Source organism: Ruditapes philippinarum, unplaced genomic scaffold (assembly GCF_026571515.1).
Source record: "Ruditapes philippinarum isolate M1 unplaced genomic scaffold, ASM2657151v2 ctg1298_1_1_1_1, whole genome shotgun sequence".
Classification (NCBI taxonomy): Eukaryota; Metazoa; Mollusca; class Bivalvia; order Venerida; family Veneridae; genus Ruditapes; species Ruditapes philippinarum.
The window spans coordinates 29-27,937 of record NW_026866118.1 but is presented as its reverse complement, the minus strand read 5'-3'; the positions used below and the strand labels follow the sequence as shown (position 1 = coordinate 27,937).

General features: G+C 29.9%; 1 protein-coding gene across 1 annotated transcript; it reads right to left on the bottom strand.

Moving 5' to 3' along the window:
• Positions 1-115: 115 nt before the first annotated feature.
• On the bottom strand, positions 116-3,829 carry LOC132731395 (uncharacterized). The gene is made up of 3 exons (XM_060717575.1): positions 3,795-3,829; positions 3,314-3,513; positions 116-1,509 (listed from the first exon to the last, which is right to left on the bottom strand). The coding sequence occupies exons 1-3, from the start codon at positions 3,819-3,821 to the stop codon at positions 1,338-1,340; spliced, it is 399 nt and encodes a 132-aa protein (XP_060573558.1). The 5' UTR covers positions 3,822-3,829; the 3' UTR covers positions 116-1,337.
• Between the last annotated feature and the right edge of the window lie 24,080 nt (positions 3,830-27,909).

Here is a 27,909-nt window from a genome sequence, read left to right as displayed (position 1 = left end):
TCACCTAATATAATTTCAGCATAACTTTAAACTGTCTCACATAATATAATTTTAATGTATAATTTTTTTTGTAGCATCCTGTTCATTACCTGAGAAAGAAAAGAAACACCACACCAATTTTTGTTAGATTGTTTATTGAAAATGTCGATCAACAGTATTTAAGCATTAATTTACCTGTTAAATATAAGCTATATATCAATTATAACATGCCTAAATCAATCCTTAATTGCTATCAGTAATTAATGTTCTAAATTTAAAACTTATGTTGTAACAAAGTTTTCTTTACATTTATTATTAACAGTTGTAAGACAATAAATATTATCCTTATTGAAAAATCATGATTGGTATACCATATATTTAAACAAACAGAATCCATTAAAATATCTGCTTAGAGAAAACACTTGAAAAAGAGTGATCTGCCAGCAAAGGATAAACTCAAACAATTTCACTACTTTTCATGCAAGTGCTTTAGCAGGCAGACAATTAAGATATAATGTTCAATAAACTAGCTCAGGTCTCATAATCATACAAAAAGTAAACATTTAGAGCAGAAATTATATGACATTTCACAAATGACCATGTTCCCCATACCACTCTCGCCCCCAATGATTTCATTAATATTATGCCATGATACTACAAAAAAAGAACCAACGCATTTAATCTCTACATATATGACAATACCAAACAAAATACAACACATGCATGTATTATGCCATTTTTCATCAAGTGCCAATCAAAAACAATATTTCAATTAACACTTTCTTTTTGTAATACACAAGAACATATAATATAAAATCAACAAACAAATTCTATCATAATAAAAGAAAATTAACATTTTTTTCTGTACTAAACTTAAACATAAATGAACACCAATCCAAAACAGTTCGATATAATAAACAGCAACATTAAATATTTGATGTAGTGTCAAGTATCAGTAACAAATCAAAAATAAACACAATAATACATGATATAATTATAACTCAATTCAACAAAAATATCACACCATTTTATTATTATCACTTGTGTTTCATTGTTTTTATGACCATCACAGTCTCCATATTACTCATGCTCGCAAACTTCACATTTTTATACCTATACAAGATTGTGCAAGCCTAGTAATAATATGACAATGAAAATACTTCCTTCTACTGTACAGTTTATCACAACTATTATAAGGCCATAGATATTGTGTGCAACACGCAAAAACAAAGGAACCTAGCGTATGTATTATGACTGTCTGCTTTTTTCCTTCAAAATATTTCTTACACCCATCACAGATTTAAAAATTTGGTTTTGTATGTTTTTGTCAGTCCCCACATTTACAATGAGAATATCTCTCAATATCTTCTATAGTTTCCAGTCTGTTTTTCTCTCAACATAACGTATGTACACACCCATGTATGAACACTGTATTTATATAGAATGTCCTTTGGGAAGTCTGCTAGTACTGCTAAATCTAACAGAGGATTGTCCATGCTGTCTACATATCCAGGTAGCCATTCTCCAAGTCTGTAATAAAAAAGACATTTACAACAAATAATGCTTATATTTGATCTAAGGAACACTTAGTTGCTGTGTTCACAAAAAAGGTATATTAAGTTACACCAAAGAGCCATGAAAAGGTAGATGAAAAGCATATTGAGGTTTTGCACTATTTCCAAAGCTCATAAAATTATTATCTGTCAAAAACGACATGAAAAACATACTTAAACAAGATATGTTTGTAAAACATGTATGCCCCCTATCAGCAGCCAATTAGTCATGTGATAAGGTTATTATGCATGACTTCTGACCCAGTGATCAAACAATTAATAAGGGTTATCAAGTATCTACTGGTCATGACCTTAACCTTTGACCCATTGACCCAAAACTCAATAGGGGTCATCTGCTGGTCACGACCAATCATCATACAAAGTTTGAAGTTCCTAGGCCTAAGTGTTTTTAGTTAATTGATCGGAAACCGTTTTAACATACAAGGTCAATGTGACCTTGACCTTTGACCCCTTGACCCCAAAATCAATAGGTCATCTGCTGGTCATGACCAATCACCATACCATGTTTGAAGTTCCTAGGCCAAAGGGTTCTTAAGTTAATGATTTGAAAGCATTTTTACCTACAAGGTCAATGTGACCTTGCCCTTTGACCCCTTAACCCCAATATCAATAGGGGTCATCTACTGGTCATGACAAATCACCATACCAAGTTTGAAGTTCCTAGGCCTAAGGGTTCTTTAGTTATTGATCGGAAACCGTTTTTACCTAAGAGGTCAATGTGACCTTGACCTTTGACCCCTTGACCCCAAAATCAATAGGGGTCATCTACTGATCATGACCAATCACCATATAAAGTTTGAAGTCCTTAGGCCTAAGGGTTCTTTTGTTATTGATCGGAAACCGTTTTTACCTACAAAGTCAATGTGACCTTGACCTTTGACCCCTTAACCCCAAAATCAATAGGGGTCATCTGCTGGTCATGACCAATCACCATACCAGGTTTGAAGTTCCTAGACCTAAGGGTTCTTTCGTTATTGATCGGAAATCGTTTTTACTTACAAGGTCAATGTGACCTTGACCTTTGACCCCTTAACCCCAAAATCAAAAGGGGTCATCTACTGATCTTGACCAATCACCATACCAAGTTTGAAGTTCCTAGGCCTTAAACTTCTTTAGTTATTGATCGGAAACCGTTATTGCTTACAAGGTCAATGTGACCTTGACCTTTGACCCCTTGACCCCAAAATCAATAGGGATCATCTACTGATCATGACCAATCACCATACCAAGTTTGAAGTTCCTAGGCCTTAAGGTTCTTTAGTTATTGATCGGAAACCGTTTTTGCTTACAAGGTCAATGTGACCTTGACCTTTGACCCCAAAATCAATAGGGATCATCTACTGATCATGACCAATCACCATACCAAGTTTGAAGTTCCTAGGCCTTAAGGTTCTTTAGTTATTGATCGGAAACCGTTTTTGCTTACAAGGTCAATATGACCTTGACCTTTGACCCCTTGACCCCAAAATCAATAGGGGTCATCTACTGGTCATGACCAATCATCATACCAAGTTTGAAGTTCCTAGGCCTAAGGGTTCTTTAGTTATCACTCGGAAACCATTTGGTCTACGGACCGACGGACTGACAAGTGCAAAGCAATATACCCCCTTTTCTTCGAAATGGGGGCAAAATAATGATTAGCCAGTAAGATATTGAAAATATCTATTTAATCATTCAACTTTAACTGGTGTGTACAGGATCTACTAAATCTGTTTAGATTTATGTTGACCAATCAATTAAGAGATCATAAAGAGGTTTACTTGTGATTGGTTGTATCAATAAAATCCTCGTCCTCCGGGTTTTGTCTGACAGCAACAACTAACAGAATATACTCGTGAAGAATTTCTACAAGCTGACTCAGTTTATCTATTGACAACTTCTTCATATAACCCCTGTATTCTGTCATTATCTCTTCTGGCAATTCCTCGTGGAACTCTTTTAGTACACTTTCAAATGTTGACTAAAATGTTAATAATTTGTGCTCATTTAGCATTAAAGATATGAGTTATCTACCATAATATAATAAACACAGTATCTTATGATGTTGAGCAAACCAAACACATATAGTTTATCAAACTATAAACTTTTCAGGCATCCTAAATTCATGTTATGTACCACTGAATGACCTTAGAAGTTTGCAGTCTGATGAGACTGTACAAAAACTATCAAAGTGACAATGAAATAAAAGCATAACAATATTACAGCTTCAATTTAGAGTTGTTACATATTTAGTCAACCTACCTCTGTGTGTTGATTATTGCTAATCATCTTCTTTGTTTTCTTAGAAAAAGCAGAAAAACCATGTACTGGGGTTGTTTCAACTCACAACCCTCCCGGGGCCTAAAATAAATTTTGCAACATGTTATTGTTTTTCAAAAAACCTGTAAATGTAGGGGAAATTTTTTAAAATATTTAAAAGAGGCTTTTTTTAAAATTTTTTTCCCAAAACTGATAAAAATGAATGAAAACTTTTTTTTGTTTCTGAAAAGAAATTTTTCCTTTGTATGATTTTTTCAAAAATTGCAATTTTTCAGTATGATTTTTTCAATGCCCATAAAATAATGAAAAAAAAATAGGAAAAAAGGAAATAATTAATCAAAAAAATCTAATAAAAACCCAGAGCCAACAACATTAAAATATTATTTTAGTAATAAAACAAAAATTCGGACACTTAAAATGAAATTGGGTTTAAAATTTTAAATTTTACAAAACTTTTTTAAATTATTTTTTGTTTTGTTTTTCAAAATTATAAACCTTTTACTTTTTTAAATTTCCCAAATTTTTAAAAAAATTTTTGGGTCATTAGAAAAATTTGGTAAAAATCCCCTTTTGACTATGTTTTGGTTTTCATTTAAAGGTTTTCCCTGAATTCTTGTAAATTTTTCTCGGGTTTCCTTCCTGTGGGGTTTTGAAAAAACTTATTGAAAATTGTTAGATTGTCCAGTGTGAAAAAAATATCTTGGGAGGTCTTTTATCCTCAGCAAATATTTGAGTCTTAACTGCTCCCACTCATTTTTTTCCTGAAAGAAAATAACAAATTTTAAACTTGTTTACAAAAAAGGGAGTGCTGAAAAAATTAACTTAAAAGAAATTAAAAGTAATTTCTTTAACGAATTTCCTTAAAAGATATTTAAGTTAAAAAGGTTTTAAATTTTTTGCTGAAAGGGGCACTAAATTCCCGAAAACAGAAAGAAAATTTAAAATATAAAATTTTTATTTTACCTGGTTATTTTTCCCGAAGTTTTCAAAAAGATTTAAAGCATAGTGAACCATTTTCTGTCCCATTGGTCAATTTAAAAAACCAAAATAAAAAAGTAATCAACCATTTATCAAATACGTTTATGCAAAAAGCTGGGGGCGGGGGGTATGGTTGGAAAACAAAAAAAAACCAGGGAATAAATTTGCAAAAACCTAAAAAACCAAAAAGTAAAAGGGTTGTGATTACCCCTTTTAGAAAAACCCCTTTATAGTTCCCTTCCCCTATTAAAAATTATAGATTTTAAATGGGAAATTTTGGTCCATGGAAAGGGTCCCCCCACAAGAAAACCATGAAATTTTTTCCCTCCCAAAAATTTTGAAATAAAACCCTGCAATAAATAAACCCTTGTAGGGGGAAAAGTTTTTAAAATTATTTTTGATTAAATTGACCTTGACCCACTGACCCCTACCCCAATAAAAAGGGAAAAAAACCCATGAATTATCTTCCTCCCAAAAATAAAAATTAATTTTTAAATAAAAAAAGGCTGTATGAGCAAAAGGTGAAAAAAATCTTTTTTAGAAATGGGGGAACCTTGCCCCCAAGGGCCCACTAACCCCAAAATTAAAAATTTTTGTTTCTTTCAATTTTTAAATGACATTTGTCTAAAAGAAAGGGTTTTAATACCTGTAAAAATAAAAAAAAATTTTTAACATTGGTGACATTGAATTTAAACCCCAAATTTGCCCCCTTACAACCAAAAAAGGGGGACCCCCCTTGACATTGTTTGTATCAACATGAAAGACATTCAACCAAAAAATAAAGGACAGTATGAGTAAAAATGTTTAAATTTTATTTTCTAACCAGTGAATCTTGGACTTTGACCCTAATGACCACTTACTCCACAAAAAATTAGAGGACCATTGAAGGTATCCACCTACCAAATATGCAAGATATCATTAAATAAATTAAGCAATTGAAGAGAAATTTACGATAAATCCAACTTGACGGAATAGGTTAACCAGACAAGGTCCTATTTTCAAAGTGAAAAAAGGGAAATAACTGGAAAATATGGATGACACAGTTATATTAACTTGGGAAATATCATGTACTTTATATTAAGTAAGTGTAGAAATTATGAAGCCATTAGTATAAGATAGAACTTAAGATATTTCCAACTTTGGCGTTTTAGGTTAACCATTATTCAATTTTCTAAGTGCTGAAAAGGCACAATAATTGGAAAAATAGGGAAATAGTTTTTGAAACTTGCCAGCTTTTATTTTTGTTTTTAGTATGGGGGTTAAACTAAGAACCTTTTGGGTACGGGTAAAATTTTAAAAAAAACCCAATTTGGTTTTTTTAAAACCTCGTCACTTTGGCAAAACTGGATGGGACTTTAATTTATATTCCCCGGGGCATAAAAACAAAATAAAACAATAAAAACCCCCAAAGGGGGAAAAACAACCCCTGTTTGATAAATTTTCCGTAAGGTTTCAGACCCCCGGGTAAATGATTTTTTGAGTAGGGGCACAAAAAAGAACGGAGGACCGGTTTGACGAAAACAAAAAAAAAATCAAAATTTTTGGCCCCCCCCCTTTTAATGGGGCCAAAAATTTCTTTGGGCATGGGGGTTTAATTAAATCAATGAAATTTTTTTTAATTTTAATATTTTCAATCAAAATTATTAAAATGCTTTTGTTTTAATTGAAAAAACCGTAAGGTAAAATTTTTCATTTTCCTTTAACGGGGAGTTTTTTTGATCATAAAAGGTTTAAAATTTCCATGAAAATTCCCAAAAAGACAAGCTCACTTGAATAATGTCCCAAAATCTTTTTTTTTTTTCACAAAAAGAACAAAAAAAAAGAGTTTTTTAAAGGAAATATCACCCCCTTTAAAATAATTTCCCCCAATTCAATTCGTGACTTGGGAAAAAAAGAATTTCCATAAATTTGTTCTCAACAAAATAATACTCTTTTCTTTGCCCTTTTCCACCTTCAAAGAATACGGGATTTGCAACCAAAGGGAAAAATGTGGTCTGGGGGTGTGGGTTTTTTAAAAATTTGCTGATGTCCCCTCTTTGGGGGTTTTAAACACGGATTTTCTCCCCAGATTTTCCGTACAAAAATTTTTTCAGGTTTGCTTATCACTATTTTTAATTTTCTGATCACTAAGGCAATTTTTAAAAGCCCAAATATAAAAAAAAACCTTTAAATTTTTTTAAATGTTATTAAAAAAAATTTTTTAAAAAATATTGTTTTTTTGATTTCATATAAATTTTTTAAAATTCTTTCCGGGTTTAAAGTTAAAGTAAAACCAACACTTTTCAAGGTTTTAATTGGAAAGCAAGACAAAAGACAAACAGGGGCCCAAAAGTGGTTAAGGCTTTTCAGTTAGAAATTTGTTATTTAATGATCGCTAGCACATTTTTTTTAAAACCCCAAGTCGGGAAACAATTTGTGTTTCCCTAGGCAAGAAACCCTTAATTATTTTTTCAGAAAGGGATTTTACAGTTGTCTTTTTAAGGGTTTATCATGTAGCTTTTTTAACAAAAATTTTTTCTTGGAAATTAAACCCAAAATTTTTAAAATTGGGGCTTTTCCAGTTTTTTATGTTCGAAGAACAGGGAGGTCCCTTTTTGTAAAATTGTTTTTTTGCTATGCTGAAAAACCCCAAAAATTTTTCCCGCCCTTACCAAATTGCGGGATCCCAAACAGATGAAACATTTTTGTAGGTTTAATTTTTAAGAATTTGATCCCTGTTTTTAATCTTTTTTTAAAATTGTTTTTTTTGTTTGGCTCCTTAATTTTTAACATGGGACAACTTTATCATAATTAAACAGGCTTGTAGCAAAATGTTCAAAGCGGCGGGTCCATTTCACAAAATAAGAGGGGGAAAAGTCACAAGCCTTTCCTTTTTTTTCCCTTTAAATTAAATTTGGGGTAAAGTTTTTTGCACATGTTGTTTATGATTAATAAAAAATTTTCATTCATAGCCTTAATTAAAAAAACAAAAACCCAAAAAATAAACCACAAAACCCAAAACAAGGGGTTTTAAGTAGCTACCAAACCCGTACAAATTTTTTATTTTTCAATACAGTGTAAAATTTAATTTTTTCCTTTTATTTAAACCTAAATGTATTGTTGCAGTTTTGCTTTTAAATTTTGTGTAGGGTTTTTAAAAATATCTCATTTAAGTTCATAACCCTTAAATAGGTCAAGCCCGGGAAAAATAATAAAACATGTTTTTTTCTCTTTCAACCTTTCTTTTATTGATATTTTCCCTTTTTTAAGCGCTTTAAGTCAGCAAAAAATCAAAATACAGAAAGTAAAAGTAGTTACTATGGTTTCCCTTAAATTATTTATCAAAAGAATCTTTTTTTTCCCAAATTCAAAAACCAAACGGGGAACTTTGAACATGGCCTCCCTTTCTTTTATGTTTTGGAAAACAGGAAAAATTGGTTTTTGTCTTTTTGTTTGGGTTTACTGTATTTTTTTAAAAAATTATAAACCAACTAATTCTGTTGGACACATTTAAAATCATCCCAAAATCTAGCAAATATTTTACTCTTGTTACCCCAAAAATCTGCTACAAAAATATTTTTTTTTATTTTTTTTAAACCCCTTTCATCACTTTTCAAGCATTTTTTAAAGGTTTTTTTATAAAAATAAAATATCAAATTCTACTTTTTTGTGCCCAACACAAATGTCCCCCTTGAAAATTTATGTAACCCTTTTGGTTTTAATTTCCAGGGCTCGGTTAAAATGAACATTTTTTTTGTGTATCACCCTTTTTTGGGGTTTGTGATATTTTTTTATAAGGGAAGTATTTCAATTCTAAGTCCAGGTACAAAAAATTATGTACAAATGGGGTTGCTATTAAGCCTACAAAAAAAACAAGGGTCAATTATAAATCATGAATTAAAATTTAAAAGATATTTTTTAAAGTACATTTTTTAAAAACAAATAAAACATTTCTAACTCAATTTTAAATTGAAAATAACAAAAATAAAGAAAAAAAAGGGCCAAAAATTTTTTTAAAAAAAATGAAATTATTTTAAATTTTAAAAGAATTTTGGTTTCCCATAAACAAAAAATTTCCCCCAAATTTTTTTTCGTTTTATAAAAAAAGGGTAGGGTAAATAAAATTTTATAACATATTTTTTTTTAAATTTTAAAATTTACATTAAAAAATCAATGTTTCTCAAACCCAAAACCCCCAAGCATAAAAAAATCTTGAAATAAGTAAAAAGTTTCACCACTGCTATTTTCCCGAAATGTATCATTTTTATATCTTTAAAATGTTATTGTTTATCAAATCTTGCGGGAAAATCTGAAACCTGTTGCATCCTTTTTCCCTCAAATTTTGTTTGTTTTTTTTGTTTTAACGTCTACCCGAACGGTAAGGGTACCCGGGGGGACTTCCACGTTCCCAGTTTTAACGGGGTGTAGGAAGACCTCAGGTGCCCCTTGTGCATTATTTCAGCCACAAACGGGCACCTGAGTAGAACCACCGATGTTCCGTAAGCTAGCTGGATAGCTTCCTCACATGAAAGAATCCAAAGTCCCTGTCAGATTTGAACCCACAGCGGTGAGGGGCAAATGGTTTTGAAGTCAATGACCTTCGAATCACTTGCCCACGGACGCCCTTTATGCCCCTTATTAATAAACCAATTGGATGCTGTGACATTGTATTGCAATTGCCAACAGTACTGTGAAGAGACAGTCTACAATTTTGCATGCAGTTTGACTAGTGTTTTTGCAGTTGGATGCAGAAACATTTCAACATCTGAATTATTGGTAATTCTTCAGCAAAACAAGTCATTGTTTCAAATTAAGCATCGTAAGGAACACTTAAATACAAAATTAAGCTTTTAAATCAATATCTACATGTGTTTTAATTGACTTTTATCTAATTTCCCCTTCCTGGACTTACCTGGGTTGTGTTTCATAGAAAGTCTCAAGACTGAAATCAGTCTTAAAACAAAAACTCAAGCAATTTTGTGTTTCAAAGGAATTGATCTTACTTACAAGTCCTTTGGCATGATTCCTTTTATTTCTGAATGACAATGCAAATGAACATTTCCACATTTTGAATTCAAGCACATGCCATTGTAACTTTTCTTAGGAGAATGAATTTAGTTAATATCTAAAGTCTTTTGAACTTAAAATAAGAATGGTCATAAGTTAGTCCTAAAGCTGGTCTTACCGGTTAGTCCTAGGACTTAGGGTAGTTAAACTAAGGGTTTTCTATAAAGCACAGTCCTGTTCTTGGTCATAGAATGATACCAGGATCTGACCAAGGAAGGTCTTCAACCACTGATTGCTTGTCTCAGAGTTAGACTATTCAAACACAAGGCCAACATTTCTACAATTTATGATACATACCCCTTTTCAATTGAGCAACAGTTATTTGTGACGCCTCAGCTTTGTCTAGTTTTCTCTGATATTTCTGGAACAAAGCTCGATGTAGACGTAGAATACTGGGAATGTAACGTAGAGCTCTCAAATGATGATCCTGAAATAATGAAAAATCTGATTTTATCTTATCTTCAAAACTGTAAAATTTCTTTTTATTTTACTTGACTGTTTAAAACATAAATTTTTTTTTATCTTCAAGCAACAAACAGCAGAGGCTTAAAGAATGTCTTCTCTATAAGGTAATAGGTAAAGGTGTATGCCACAGTGACTTATAGACATCCAGGGGCCGATGACTAGAAAAAGTTGTAAGTGCAGTTTATACGAATTTATTTCAGTTTGTGTTGGAAGCTATAAGCTTATTGAAACACCCTCAAACTTGTTTCTGGAACTAACCAGTCTAAACTATCAGTGTAAAGTTTCTTGCTCATCGAAACAACTGCTTGCTCCTGACCTGGTTTGAACCAATGCGACCAGCAATCCTTGGTTTACTAGTCTGAGGCTTTAACCACTTGGCCACACCACCAAGAGGTTTGAGACCCCCATACTTTTTTGCTTAAAATGTTTCTGTTATCATATTCTAAGATTTTAATAAATTCTACTTTACAGTTTTCATTCTACTATATTTCACTGTATACATAATAATACCATTGTAACAACATTGTACCTCTTTGAGGAAAAGTTGTAGAACTTTATGTTGCTGTTGAGATACTTTAGCTTCAACTTCTTGTCTAAGATGTTGTAGAGATATAGGTGTTCTATAACGCCAGACTCTTGGAATGTCTTCAAGAACAGATGGATTCTCTCTCTCCACATTAGTGTCTGTCTCATACAGTAGACAGAGTAGAGGGTCTGCTCCTGTTATAATAAAACATGCAGAATGATGACTTACAGAACATTAAGTCATATTTAATAGACTTTCTTATAAATGTTTCAGTTGCCAATAACTTTACTTAATTTGTACAATAATGTTAAAATCTGCAACTATCAATTTTTAATCTGGGAGATTTTATTAAAGCACAACAGTAGCAGAGTCTTGTCAGAAAACATATATTTAAAAATACAGTTATTTACAGGTTTCCTCGACTCTAAATTGGTTATATAGACAGTTTATCAAACTGCAACCTCAGAAAACCCTAATTCTCAGATAATCTAACTTTTTCATTTATGTTAAATTTTACTGTTCTATTAAACCAATGAAAGTTGAATACTGTGAAATTCTCCCTGTGTGGCCATTGTTTTTGTTAAGTAGTAATGCATAATGTACATGTTGCATATTTGACATTTTAAAGATAATATAAGTAAACAAGAGATGTCCATAAGACAGCTCACATGACGTTTCCTAGTGATTGACAGTAAGAAATAGGACATGACTCTGTAGAAAGGTAGTTATTTGACCTGTGGCATCATATTCGGTAATAAACAAAGATCAAGTGTGTGTTGCAACCCATTCCCTTCAGTAGCTTGAGATACCAGTTTAAAAACGCAAAACCTAACCACATTGTGATGACAACACCCTAGTATTCGAATTATCAAGCTAACAACTATTCCTTTTATTATTAAAGTATTAAGCTCTATTAACATATTAAAATATTACAGCCAAGAAACACTAACCACATTAATGCTATTGGAAAATTGATTATTTCTTTATTCCTGAAATCATTGTCAGAATATTTTCTGATTTCACAATAAAAAGTCAACTTACCAAGTCTATGATCCTGAACCAGATGTTGGTTATTGGTTTTCAAAGAGTTTTCAATATTCTACAAAAGAGAAATGCATTTGCTATAAACATAATATACTAAACTCTCTCATAAAACAAATGAGTAAAACTACACTGAATATAACAAAAGTAATACAACTAGAGCAATGTTTATAATAAGTTCAATCAATACTGCCAGTGCCAAGAAAAAAATCTTAAAAAGTTTAAATTTTTGTTGTTAATAAAGGTGTCTGTTAAACTTTGCATGAAAGTTATTAAAATCCCAGCCAAGGAGGCATTTTGCATTATACAGAACAAAATATATATCAGTGTGGTGTCAAAATAGGATAATTTACCTGTAATGAAGTCTTTATAAATTTGGTAGAAAATACTGTTTCCCACTGACTTCTTCCTTTTTTGGTCGATAACTGACATACTTCACCACCTACATTCTCCCCTGTGTAAAAATTGTGACAAAATCTAACTTATGTATTTGTTTGTCATGTTTTAAACACAAGGTTAAAACAATTCTTTAGTCAAGCACACATGACAGCAAACAGAAACAAATATTTCCATGTGTGATATGTTTATGTTTTATACGCAACCAGTAAACTGCAGAGGTGACATTATTATGTTTTGAATGACAGTGCAACAAAATACAGAAGTTACTCAATTCCAGAACAAAAGTCTAATTCTTTACAGTGCAAGGAGTAAAGTAACAATCAACAGTGTCATATGAAAGACAGAATAATTCTAGAATATGTTGTAGGTAACTGATAAAAGATCACTCTATGCCTCAACAATCTCAGGCTAAACTAATTTGGCATGTTACGGGCTAAAGAAAGAACAGATTATGTTTAGATATACCTTCATTATGTATCTTCATAACATGGTCTATAATTGTATGCATGAGTAAAAGAACATCATCAACACTTCTACCAAGTGCTCTATGTATATCATCTATATCTTGTTGTATATGTGCCCATAAAAACTCCTCTACTTCATTTATATCAATGTCTGGTTTTATCAAAAACTGCACAGCCTGTATAATAGCATATACAACATACCATTTATTATTAGTGTCAAGTAAATCAACTTTGAAAAATAAAAACATACTGGTAACAATTGCAATTTGTTACTTTTTTCAATTTAAAACAATCAAAATTCTAAAAATAAACAAATATGAACATTTAAATGTATTTTAAACTTTAAAATTGATATCCATTAGTGTTCACCTTGATTACAAATAAATTCATTAAAGAAATGCTCTTTTCTTTTTTGTGTAACACTAAAACTGTTTTCCCTGAAAATGGCATGGTTTATCAGACATTTCATTTCACTAATTAACAAAGTAACATTAACTAACATAAGATCTTAATATACCTGTGGATTTGTTCCTACACCAATAAACATGGACATGTGTAGAATAAGCCTTATAGTGGCAGTGTATGCTGGGGTCAATGTTCTTTCTGGTTTAGGACCTTGACCTCTGACCTGAGCACGACCAAGTATATGTCCAGTAAGTGTATTGTCCCTCCTAAAAAAATATATGTTTCATGTTATGAATTTAACTAGTTTCATCAAAACAATACAAAATGTAAAATATTCTACATATAATGCGTTCCAGAATAAAAAAGGAAATTCCAGATGTCCTTTTTCCGGGGGTCTACCTAAAGACACTTTTTCAGCAACAAATTTACATGCAGAGAAGAGCGAATGAGTGTTGCCAAACTTAGAGGAATAATTCCCCTATCTTTTAAACCTCAAACGCATTGTACCTGTCCGTTTGCAGATGATATCCCTTCATCTTTTTTCGAAGGAAAATGTTGGAAATCGTTGTTCGGAGTTATTTGATGAACACATATACGTATACATAGAAAAATGTATTTCTTATACTTTTAAAAGGATAAGTAATACTGTCATTAATGCAGTTAATTCTCCGTAATTGGTATAGTGCGGGCATATGGACTATTACTGTTCAATTAAATTAATATACATGATACATTTTTCATCGCATTCCTCATACGTTAGTATGATCTTTGCCTTTGATTGTTATTTATTGAGATGAAAATGTTGCATGATATATGGTTTACCCCTGTTTTATTGAAGAGGATATGATCAACGACAAAATGGATAGTAATAATATAACTCAAACATTTGTTTTTATTTTTGTGACAATTCGTTACTTTATTTAACATTTTCCATCATACATCATATTGTTACAATGAAAATATGTAGTAAGTAAACAAACAAAAGTAAGAAGAAAATAGTTAAAAACTATCTAAAACTGATATTGATATTATATTTTTTTAAGCTAGTAGTTACATATTATTGTCAATCAGCTATCTATTCATATTAAATACTTATTTATTTACCTAAAGTTTAATCATTATAAACATCAATTATCACCATTTTTAGAAAAAAAATACTTGCGCAAAAATATAATATCTATTTTGATAATTAAATAATAATGATAACAAAAATAAACAAATAATAATAATAATGATGATGACATTAAAATGAGAAAAAATTAGTCAGTTATTTTTAGCTCGACTTTTTTTTTTTGAAAAAAAAAGTAGAGGTATTGTTATAGTCAGGTCGGCGTTGCCGTTGCCGTTGCCGTCTCCGTTGCCGTCCGAAAACTTGTACCTGGATCATAACTTTTTTATTTCTTTGTGTATTGTCTTCATTCTTGGCCACAACAACCCTTGGGACAAGACCTTTCAGTAGACCACACTAACCTTGACCTTCATCCATAAATGACCTTGACCTTCAAGGTTAAAAGTCCAATTTTTGCTTGTTCATGCTGTTATTGGCTGTTACTTTGTTATTTTTGAATGGATTGTCTTCAAACTTGAACATAATAATCTTCAAGGATATCCCTTAAAAATAACCAGTCAGACCTTGACATTCACTCATTAATGACCTTGACTTTGAAGGTCAAATTATTGAAATTTTCATTTTTTTTGGCTATTATTGGCTGTAACTTTGTTATTTTTGAATGGATTGTCTTCAAACTTGAACATAATAATTCTTCAAAGATAACTGTTAAAAATATACCGAAAGACCTTGACCTTCACTCATTAATGACATTGCCTTTGAAGGTCAAATTATTGAAATTTTCATTGTTTTGGCAGTAACTGACTGTAACTTTGTTATTTTTGAAGGGATAAACTTCATAATTATAACAGAACATTCTTAAGGACCAGACCTTGTTTGTTTATCAAACCCAAATTTGCTGGGGCTCTTTAATGACCTTGACCTTGAAGGTTATATTACTGAATTTTTTCTCAGATTGTGCATTTATCGGTGTGTGTGTATGTATAGTATATGTATTATATATAAATATATATATAAATGTGTGTGTGTATATATATACATATATGCAGGTATATATATATATATATATATATATATATATATATATATATATATATATATATATATATATATATATATATATGCATGTATATATATATATATATACATATATATATATATATATATATATATATATATATCAAATATATATATATATATCAATATATATATATATATATATATATATACATATATATATACATGTATATAATTGCGTCATGTTTTTCTATTTTTAGAAATTGCGTCATTTTTTCTATTTTTAGAAATTGCGTCATTGTTGCTATTTTTAGAATTTGCTTCATTTTTTTCTCTATTTTTAGAAATTGCGTCATTGTTTCTATTTTTAGAAATTGCGTCATGTTTTTCTATTTTTAGAAATTGCGTCATTTTTTTCTATTTTTAGAAATTGCGTCATGTTTTTCTATTTTTAGAAAGTGCGTCATTTTTTTCTATTTTTAGAAATTGCGTCATGTTTTTCTATTTTTAGAAATTGCGTCATTTTTAGAAATTGCTTCATTTTTTTTCTATTTTTAGAAATTGCGTCATTGTTGCTATTTTTAGAATTTGCGTCATTTTTTCTTATTTTTAGAAATTGCGTCATTTTTCTATTTTTAGAAATTGTGTCATTGTTGCTATTTTTAGAAATTGCGTCATTTTTGTTCTATTTTTTAGAAATTGCGTCATTTTTTCTATTTTTAGAAATTGCGTCATTGTTGCTATTTTTAGTAATTGCGTGATTTTTTTTCTATTTTTAGAAATTGCGTCATTTTTTTCTATTTTTAGAAATTGCGTCATTGTTGCTATTTTTAAAAATTGCGTCATTTTTTTTCTATTTTTAGAAATTGCGTCATTGTTTCTATTTTTGGAAATTGCGTCATTTTTTTCTATTTTTAGAAATTGCGTCATTTTTTTCTATTTTTAGAAATTGCGTCATTGTTGCTATTTTTAGAATAATGATATAATGTTGCATAGAAATATTTTAATGTTTCTCATATTACAAAATACTAATGTGACAAGACAGACTAAATTTATAAAAAGGAAACATTAGAAACCTTTCTATGTCTTTAAAAAAGTAAAAAGTAGCGTTGCCCCCGCCCGAAAACATATTTTTACTACAGCGTTCTAAAATAATATAGATTGTTATATTTACCGGGATGTGTTTCCAAATTACCCATTTATACAGTATGGAAAGATAAGCTCCTTTTCTTTCTAACTTTTAACAAAATGAACAGGTAATTTACTCGTAAAATTACATGTAAAGCAGTTAATTAAAAAGAATTAAACTGATAGGAAGATTTTTACTTTTTTTTAATTATTCATAATTAAACAAATAAATAAATAAAGGGATGAATAAATAAGTAAAATAATTAAATACATAAATAACAATATGAATACTAGTAAATAAATAAATGAATAAATATAAATGCATAAATAAATTAATAATAATTAAATAAATAAAATGATTTAATAAAAGAAAAAAAATAAGATAAATTATGTTAGTGATGTAATATAAAGTGAATTGAAATGTGATAAAAACATCAAAATGGTTAAAATGTAAAAAAAAAATGCGGTATATCATTATCCATAATATATGAGATGGTGTGATTTTTGTGTCATGAAAATCTATTGTTTTAATGATGATTCATGTAAATATAAATAATTATATAACCTGGTTTCGAAAGAAGACAGATCTCACTCAACCAACGTTTTATTTCAAACGATTTTATGGTAACATGACACATCTTCAACTGTTAATAATTTTGAAATAATATTCAAGATTATGCAGACATTTAACAGATAACTGTATGTTCCAAAAGTGATTATTCGATGTTCTAAAATATCTTTACTCAAAGAGGTTGCTAAACTAATAAGCTTTCATTCTAGGCTAATCGTACAATCTCTTTAGTTGTAAAATAATGTCCATTTTACTGACAGTCGATTTCACATTTATCATTTTCGCTAGAAGTCAATAAATACACTGACCTAAGAAATGCTAGCACTAATAGTCCATTCATTACGCATTTCGCTGAAATAATGAAAGTTAAACGTTAAGTTGATTTATTACACAAATTGTGAGAAGTTCTACACTATCTTCAGTTATTTCATTAAAAAGAATAAATGCGTTTTAAAAAATGATATAATAATATATACATTTCTAACTTTATGATAACTATTATGCAACACAAGTTAAAGTAAAATAAAAAAAACGGATACATAACTGAAAATGAAACTAAACTATTAATTTTATCTAACAACAAAAGTATCTTAAAAATGCTCGGCCGTTTTAAACCAGGTTGCTTTGTTTATATATACAATTTTAGTCCTGTTCAATGATATGTTTTCATAGATCATTTTTCATGTTGTCTGTGTGTTTTTCTGTGTTTAATTATTTTTTTTTTTCAAAGAAAAAAGAAATCATTTAACTTGCAATAAAATATATGCATAGCATAGAAAGAGATTAAAGTTTCGTTTTTTTTTATAAAATTGCATGCATTGTTACTAAAACAAACACAAAAAAAGACAAAGTTGGTATTACTGAACATTCATCGAATGTAATAGAAATAACAAATAAATTATTTATGGAGAATTCTGATCTCATATCTAATTTCCTAAATGATATCGAAAATCAGAAACAAAAACAAAATCAATTTGAACATTGAAACATATCAAACATATAAAGAAAAGATATTTATGAAAGAAAGATATTGGATTTTAAAAGCTAGTATCAAAATTGTAAAAAGGTTGAAGGCACAATATGTCCCAGAATATATCACAAAATTGTTCTATATGGACAATGAGTGAGTATTTTTTTTATGAAACGATAACAAGATACCAAACATAAATAAAACTAACAGCACAACATTTTTGAGGCATGACGTGCCTTTAGGTATTTAATACCAAAGATTATGAACAAACAGAAGTTTATGGCACAATATGTCTCAGAAATTCATACTTATCAAATAATGTAATATTGCGCAATATTATATTACACAAAACTCAAAGCACTGATAAGACATATTTATACATTTCCTGGAATTATATTTTAGTAAAATCAAATAATAAGTTTAATTCTTTGAAAAAAAATTCTGTAGTTGAAACATGATGAATTGAGAATATCAAAATCACTTCAGCACTTCAATGATTATGCCAGATGTCCTCATTGCACTTTCAAAAAGTGTTCGCGTTTGTTCCGATGCATCACTTGTTTTTTTATCCGTATTTCAAGGTTACTCCTTATTTGACGCCTTTTTATGTTAATATCCAGTATCATCTTATTGATTTGTTTAATGTCAAACCACTTAAGAAATGTTTTTTCTTCTTAAATCTGAAAAATAAAATGCAATTTCCTCATCATATTCTTTGCTTTCTTTAATATAAAAATATAAGTCATACATTCATTCAAAATTTTTAAGCGATCAAATTGCTTGACACAAATGAAACACATGACTGTATATATTTTTTTGGAAATTTGTCACTCACATAAGGACTGACACAAAAAGTGTATGTATCACATACTCAATCTGAAATATTCATTTTTTTACCTCTGATTTGTGTGTGGTAAAGGTGTTACAAATACATGCGACATACATTTTAAGCATAATGGGGTTTTCAAGTAGATATAATTTTATCTATTTGATTTATTGCAAGGATTAATAATAGATTTAGAATGTTTTTTTATTTCAAAACCCACCCAAAAACACCCAAATAAAAGGATCAAATGCAAAAAACAAACATTAAAAATTTAAATATCATAGGGAATTTTTGAAAAATCTTTATAAAGTCTTATAAACAGGGCAAAAGTTATTATTTATTTTTAAAGTTTAAAAAATTTGGTGTATGGCAAAAAAAATTACAATTGTAATAAAAATTTAAGGGTTTATTAGAAGCAATTTGAAAAAACCAACCCAATTTTAAAATTATCGTTCGTTTTTTTTTAAAAAACAGGGCCACACATTTGCATTCAATCCCAAAGAATTGTAAGTTTGAAAAACTATTTAAAAACCCTTAATTAAAATTTCTTATGAAAAAAAGGGTTAAATTAATTTTTTTTTTGTTAATAAAATTAAAAAAAAGGGGGAAATTTATAAAAAATTATACAAAACTATAAAAAACCCCTGTTTAATTAACGAATTCCCAACCCACAATCAATAACCTCTCAAACTTTTTCCCTTTTGAATTTCCAATCCCCCTTTTTTTCTTTTGGAAGTTTTCCCTTTTTTAATTTTCGAATCGTCACTTCTTTCCCATTGTTATATTACATTTGTTAGTACAAACACTTATTCTTTTTCCCACAACACATTTTGGTTCTTTTCCTTGAAATTTATTTTCTTTTTTCACTTTTAAACAGTTTTGGGCGCTACAAATCGCATTTTTGAATCATCCCTGGGTTAAATCTCCCTTTTTACATAAATTTTTCCTGAACCCCGGGTTGGGAAACATGAAAATACCAAAAGCACAATCGTATAATAGAAGATTTTTTAATCTTAAATATAGTTGGAATAATTAGACATAATTCTTATCGTTAATTTAGCACAAAAACGTGTTTATTTTATCAAGATTAATTATGAATTATAATTATGACATAGTATAACAACTTTCCTTGTCTAGAAAAATACATAAATAAAATCATGTTAAGGTTAACGCATTTTTATCAAAATACCGGTATTGTGCTCGTTTCATGGAAAAACTGATTAATTGAATTCTTGTATTTTTCAAAACTCATAACGTACATAACATAATATATTGATGAGTACCTGTGTAACTTTATTCAATGTCTTGAAATATGCTGGAAATAATATTGTATTTAATATGATATTTAAAAATATATATGTAATGTTGAGCGTTATCCTGTTACATTGCAATAGTGTGCAACGTCTTTTTGGTAATATATTTATGGTTTTCAAAATATCGAGTATTAGTCATATGTACCTGCATCTACTACATAAAAAAAATTATGGCATGTTTTTATTTTTGAATCATATTAAGTTTTCCCTTCGTTGATTATGCTCTGTATCATTCTGTTTAGCATAACAACAGCATATTATATTCACATTTTCGTTTATCTGTTTGCCACGAACAACAGACATATACATTTATCTAAACAAACCTTTTTCCTTATCATATCGGCTTCTTGTGCAAAAAATTTCATCAAATTGTGGTGTAATAAATATAATTGTTTTAGCCATCTTTAAGTTAAAGACTGTGTCGTGGAGGAAAGTAATATACTGTTTTAAAATGTTTTTAATTAATTGCACAATGCATAAGTAAGAAAATACAAGCAAAATATTGTTAATATCAGAAAATACTATTTATTGTTTAAAAAATCTGTTTGGAGAATTCATGGTCAAATTTCGAAGGTATAAATATAAACAAACCTACTTGTATATTTAAGTTTCCAGAAAAATGTAGAATCTGACCGGTGTGAGAAAGTTACATGTTTAGAACAGTTCTACATAGCTATGAGGACAAACTTAATTTACATAGTCTGCGAGTTTCACATTTTTGTATAGTTATGTGCTTTTAAGGGATCTATCCATTCCAAAACATTACAGAAAAGCTAATGTCCAATTTATATTATTTCAGGATTTTGATAGTCAGTTACATTTGTAATGATAATATAATAAATTGAAACTTAATTATTTACGGTTATAAGATAGTTTTATCCCAATAGTTTATCAAAATGTAAGATAAGAAATCTAGAAACAAGAATTTTATGTACGTTTTTTCAAAGATTAACATATTACTAAAAATTCGTTTTTACATTTGTTATTAATTTAGGATTGATAAAAGGACCCTTGGAATACAACTATTTTTGATGAATTATGTTACATGAATAATGTTTACATGGTGCTAGCTACCGTTATAAATTCAAAGCTAAATAATCGAACGTTTATTTAGTTTGTACCTGGTATATTCTCAAGTTTCTTCTACGATTGCATCACAAATGTCTGTAAGTACGGTGTCACGTTATTACAGGCTGCAGTATACGACTTAATATCTAACTAATTTTGACATCCGTTCTACAATAAAATAAAGACATTTATCATATTTACATGTTTCACACGCTATAATGTGCTAAATGTCATTCCAACATTGAAATGTATATGTTTTATTATGTATAGTTTGCTAACACCCGTAGTTTTTCAAATACCTTGCTTATCATCCGGTCAGATTTATGGTTTCTAAATTAACGTGCATGTACAGAAGACGATGTTGAAGTTCGGGTCAAATACAGTCAATGCCTTATTTACACCAGGTCAGAAGAAAAATAATTTGTACATGAAAAACGATTATGAAACAGTCAGATTAAAGTATTTGACAATAGTGTCTATGACTGGTATCATTGTAAAACGCCGTGATATTTACAAAAGTCCTAATGCTCCGTTTCAACAATATATTGCATTTTATTCATTACATGTACACCAAACAATATCGCAAAACAACGATCCTACGTGAGAAGTTGGCATTTTAATAGTTAAAATACCTTACACGAGCGGTTTGTACTCTTAAAAATGATAAAATTCATTGAATGTGAATAAAGAAACATAATGCATCCTTTGTTTAGTAACTTTTAAAATTCAGGACTCATTAATCTTATTGGTTTATAGATATATCTTATAAAATATATTTTAAAATATTTATAAAAGTTCTCAAAAGCTTGTGGATTTTTTTTCGCAAATCTTCCTCTGATGAATTACTGAAACTGCGTTAATTGAGGCAATATCTCGTTTTGCTATCATAATTTAAGCCATTTTTACCCTCTCTTGACCCTAGTTTATACCATACCGTCTATCACTATACTACCACTTTTCTTTCGACGATAATTTTCACAAGTATATTTGTTTGAATATAATTGAATAGTCACATTAAAAGCAAAAGCTTTTATTTTGATTTTGTTGATAAAAATATCAATATTTCTATTCATTTATATCGTTTTTATTTCAAAGTAACAAAATATTCGTGCTTTATGATTTATACATTATATACACATTAAAAGTTCAACAAAGTATTTTATCTTCGACACTATTATTGACGCGTTTCGCTTAATGCAGTAGACAGCAAATAAAACGTTAGTAACGTTATTGGTACTAATTTGTTAATTTTGTGACCCCCAATCATCGGGGGCACTCCTGACTATAGAGGCATTATTTGCATAATGCTTTAGAGGTTTTGGGCGGCTCTAAAAAGTTTCCCCGTATATTTAATCAAAGATATATATTCGATCATTGAAGACCGTCCTCACAATAGTATTGCTGTAAGTGCACGTGTTTGGTACTTTAAAGTCTTTCTAAGTTTTGTTTTCCTAGTTGGGTGGTTCCAATATACCTCACTTAAATAATGTTGAATCACCCTTAGTATAAGTTGCCTTCTTTCTAGCTTTTTATTTTATGTTAATAGGCAGCCTTCATAACCTTACATCCCATCAAAATTCAATTTTATTCAGTTCCCGCCCATTGTTTTCTCCTTTAGGGCACACGCACTGTTTACCTGGGACCATATGCCGCTTTTCGCGGAAGTGCGCTTACTTCTCCTATTGAATGTTCTATGATAAAAGGGGGATGTAAGGTTATGAAGGCTGCATAACATAGATCTAAAATACCAAGGACGTGCACACACCACAATAATTGTTTATGCGTTTATTTAAGGTCGCCGCCAGAAAGCCCATATGGGCGACCGTACACTCAAATCGGGCCATTCTAGAGCGTCCCGTTGAGATTTTTCGTCGATTTTTTTCCAGCTTTTATTGGTGAAGGAAGACCTAAGGTGCCCCCGGACATTATTTCAGGCACGAGGGGCACCTGGGTGGACCCACCGACCTAACGTTAGCCAGCTGGATGGCTTCCTTACATGAAAGCTTTCGACCAGAGAGAGGATCGAACCTACAGCGTCGAGGGACCTAAAATCTCAAGTCTGCGACCTTAACCACTCGGCCACGGATGCCCCAACAATAATACCGTGCTGGAGATCTTAAATAATACATTAATTAATACGCCACACATAGTAGGTTTTAAGCTCGCTGACACAGAGTAAAGTTAGAACCTACGATGTGTGTCATATTAATTAATGTATTATAAATAATACCCAACACTGGACGGAGAAATCGCATTATTCCTCAATATTTAAAGGCTGCAGAGGATTTAAATGTTTAAAAATGCATTATTATCATCAAATCCAGAATTACGACGGAATTTAGAAAATGAAGGTGAAGAAATACTTTACTTAATATTTTTGCAACAAGCTTTGCGGATCTCACGGCGTATAATCGATGTATAGAAAATCTTTGTTATATATATTTGTTTGAACGGTAAGTACTTTTTGATACAGTTACATCGTAAAAGAGAAGACTGGTAAAAACGGACGTTTTTTTTCACCCTTTCTATTGTTATATTGAATTATACAAGTGTGCACACCATTTAATAATAATGTAAACCACCATTATATCATTGCCTTTCTTTTTTGTCATTTAGAAATGTTTCTTATAAATTGGATATCATTTTTTATTCGTACACTTATAATGTATATGATTTACCAACACAAAATTCGAAATATATGAGAGTCAAGATAATAATCATTGCTGAATTCCGATTGAAAGTTTTACAGAGCACACTTGTAGAGTTTCAAACAGTCGGTAGAATGTTTATTATTATAAATATTTACATAATTAAGCAAAATATAATTTAATTTTGCAAAATCATACACAAAACTATAACTTTGAATTAAATAAAGACTTGAAGCATAACGTATATAAACACATAGAGAGTTGTTTTTCGTTTGTTTGTTTATTTGTTTATTTTTTTTTGCTTTCCTTCTTCTTCTTTATTAAGAGGGGGTGGGGTCATGTTAGATAAGCAGTGGACACGTTTTGTGTTGTTGAAACCTTAACATGTTGCCCACAAAGATCACACATAAAGATAAGTCAGAAAGGGGTTATCATACCTTTAAACCAGGAACTTATAACTTACATTGCGAAACAATGAAAAACACTCATTGGTTCTAGCATAAGATGGGCACATTTTTCATTTAATCACTGAAAGTCCGTGCGGTAATTTGGCACCATAGTAGAGGCTATCTCTAGGGTAATTACCAATACTCCCGTTATTTGTGTAATAAACTCGATTTGACCCCTAATTAAATTTTACCACGGTATGGCAACAAAACATGCGGATGACTGTCATTTGAAAGATTTCTTTTTTTTTTTTTGGGGGGGGGGGGGGGGAACGGGGAGAGTGTAGGTAGACTTTTGTGTTTTTTCTTATTTATTTATTTACTATTTACAGAGTTTTTTCTAATAACTTTCATTGATGCTCTATCTTCATTTGTTTAACAATTCTTCATACATTTATAAATATTGTCAGGTTTTTATTTCGGCAGTGTTCATAATAGTTATCTGAAAGCTCATACAGCCTACCTTAAAGATTTAAACTTGAATTGCAGATTAGGAACAAGAATAAGTTATTTTTTGTATGATTCACTCAAGTAGTTTTATAGTTCTACCATCAAAGTTTGTAATGATATATTTTGACACAGTGATTGTTATTTATAATAACAAATTTCCAAAGATTGTCATTATATTAATTATTTTGTGTATGTAATAATCATGACCTATTAAATGTCTGATCACAGTGATATATTCAATAAGTAAATAAGATATGTAAACGATGTATTCACGTAGAACTATCATTCCGCTCCTTACACTTGTAAAATCATTAATAAAATAACGATAAGGCATTCAAGCTGTTTTAATTATTGTAATGAATGTAATACTTAATACCAGAGCCTGCAAGAATATACATTAATGCTCAAAATGTACAATTATCTTCCATATCATGTAACGCCAAATTGATATGTTTAAACAGGATATAAAATACTTATTACATGTAACGAATGTCATTTCATATTGGGACAAAAGGATATGCTTTACAAAACAGGACTTATGAATGATTTACTATTGATTTGCTGATAATGTAAATCAGTCAATGACCTGCAATGTTATACTAAGTTACAATAATCATTAATGTTTAAGCATGCATAATGTAATTAGCGTAATGCGATTTTTGTATCTGTCAGAAGTCAACGGGATCGTGATTTATAAATAATGAGTATGGAATATACAGTTATAATCAAAATTACACAGAAATACTTGAAGATATTTTGGAAAAAGTAATGTACGTGTAGACATTTATTAAAAATAAACTGGAGAGTCGACGATTAGCAAATAATTAACCTAAGAAAAGCTTATTAGTGATTTTCATATATTGATAATAAGTTAATACGCAATACGCGTATAAAAAAAAACACACACACACACAAAAACACCAAAAAACATGACATAACGCATACTAACACGTGTATATTGATCTATAATTATTAACGAGCTCTCTTACATATAAAACCATGATAACTCTTTTATGGATAAACTATATAAGAATGAATCACTCTTTCACATATTATGTTTATGAATGATATTTGAATAGAAATTGGAAATAAAAATGATCTGCAGCTAACATTTATTTCTGGACTCCCTAAATAGAAAGACGTAACCATCAGACATCCTGCTGACTTATGATACGTTGTTTATGTAAAATCTACATGTATATTTCAGAAAGGGGAAAATTATAGAATGATATATGAATATTGCGTCAAATATTGTAATGGCTTTGGATATTCTATCATTGAATAAAATATATGTTGTGTTCTGTTTGTTTGAATTAGACACGTAGAAGTGTCAAATACATTAAATTGGACAAACACGAGAAGGATAAACAGCCGCAAATTTTAAACAATTCAGCGTTCCAAAATATTCAAGTTATGTTGCTGTTCATTTTAATAGTGAAGCTCATTCTATTGAAGTAGATTTCTTCCTATTGATATTTTACATATCAACAGGAAAAAAATGTTAAAGGCACATAATACAAAATAATAATTCACTATAACTTTAATAATGACTTGCAAACATCAGATTAAAAATATGTTTCAGTTAATTGGCCAATGAGGACATTTTAGGATACTATAAAAGTATACCAAAATGAAGAAGCCTGTTTATGCTAAAGATTAAAGCATTTCTGAGGCAAAATGGGTCTTTAAAATAATTACAATTCCGTAAGGTTTTCCCAGATTTTCACTTGTTTGCTTTTTCACATTACTAATTTCTTTTGTTAAGAGATATTTGGTTATATTCATTATTATTTTTGATAACTGTTGTATCAAGACGTTATTTTTTAGTTAGTTTTATTACTTATCTTTTCTATTACATTTAAATATATTGGGTGTACTACAACTTTTCTTAATTGAAAAAATAATTTCATTTTTTTACATAGAATTGTTGATCTATATTTATATTTTAATGTCGTTGCCGTTACCGCTTAAACGGTAATATTTGAATTATTCATTTCGTTTCAAAGACGAAATTAATAGAATGTGTTGTTTTGATTTATTTACTCCATTTTAAGATTAAATGACGTTCTTATTCTTTAAGCAATATACAAAGGATAGGTACTTTTTGGCTTATACCTCGTTTTGTATACATTTATGAAGTACATTATGCCAATAAGGAAAACTTACCTAAACAGTCAGTCGATGCATTCACACTTTTCCACAAGTGCTATATAAATATATATTTCTTCCAATAAATTGTTCGTAAGCTGATTTACGTACGGTGACAAAAAGTGACATGTGTGTGTATGTTTTATTTATCTCATGCTGACGAGATACTATGTCGTGGGCACGTGTTACTAAGTCGTTTCGCATAAAATAATAAGTGGTGCGAAAGAGATACTATGTTGTACCTCCAAGAGTTACAAGTCCGTGGCCAACGAATTACTAAACTTAACAAATAAACCGCCAGGGCCTAATTTCTTCTTCAAGTTTAAACCCGTGGTAATATTGGAAAAGTTTAAAGGTCATTAGTGTACCGTACGGTACATAAAGTCAAGATTTCCTATCACACATGATGTTTCTAAAAGGGAAAAACTTAGAAGAATATTAAAATGTGTGATTTATTGGTCTTGGATAAATGATTATGTTCTTTATGATAACTTAATGACATATACAATGTTTAAAGTGGATATATCTTAAAGTAAGTTGTAGTAGATTTAAGCGTTGCATTTAAAAAATTTTAAAACCAGACTTTTTTTTTAAGGTTAAAAAACGCTTTCATAATTAATTATAATTTTATCTTGATTTGGATAATCTATCTTTTGCACAGGCATAATTATTCTGCGTAAGTACAGCTTAGTAGCTCGTGGCCACTACATTTTATCTCGTGGGCACCACTTAATTATCTTTAGCGCACAAAAAAGTAACCGATTGCCACGACATAGTTTCTCGTGCGCACGACTTAGTATCTCGTGGCCACGACATAGTATTTCGTGAACACATGTCAACTCTTTCACATCTACATATATTCGTAAAAAACGTTATAAACCTTACATTTAATTACTTCAGTCGAGACAAAGTCAGTTACTTTGATATAATCTGCATTAGATTGTTTCCGTAAATTAAGTTCATCAGAAAAAAAGATAAATTTTACAAGTGACAGAATATCTAATAAACTGTCAGAATATTCAATGTCTAAATTATTTTTGAGATCTTTTTTTTCATCTGAACATAGCATATCATCGTATTACAAACCTCTCATTCATGCGTATCCTGGGCACAAGTGAA

What these genes read in the sequence shown, in the direction of transcription:
- LOC132731395 (XM_060717575.1), bottom strand. Translation starts at nt 3,821, where the DNA reads ATGATTAGCAATAATCAACACACAGAG. An exon ending in GCAATAATCAACACACAGAG is followed by an intron (nt 3,514 to 3,794) that starts GTAGGTTGACTA and finishes TTAACATTTTAG; the next exon opens with TCAACATTTGAAAGTGTACT. An exon ending in ATTGATACAACCAATCACAA is followed by an intron (nt 1,510 to 3,313) that starts GTAAACCTCTTT and finishes TTTTTATTACAG; the next exon opens with ACTTGGAGAATGGCTACCTG.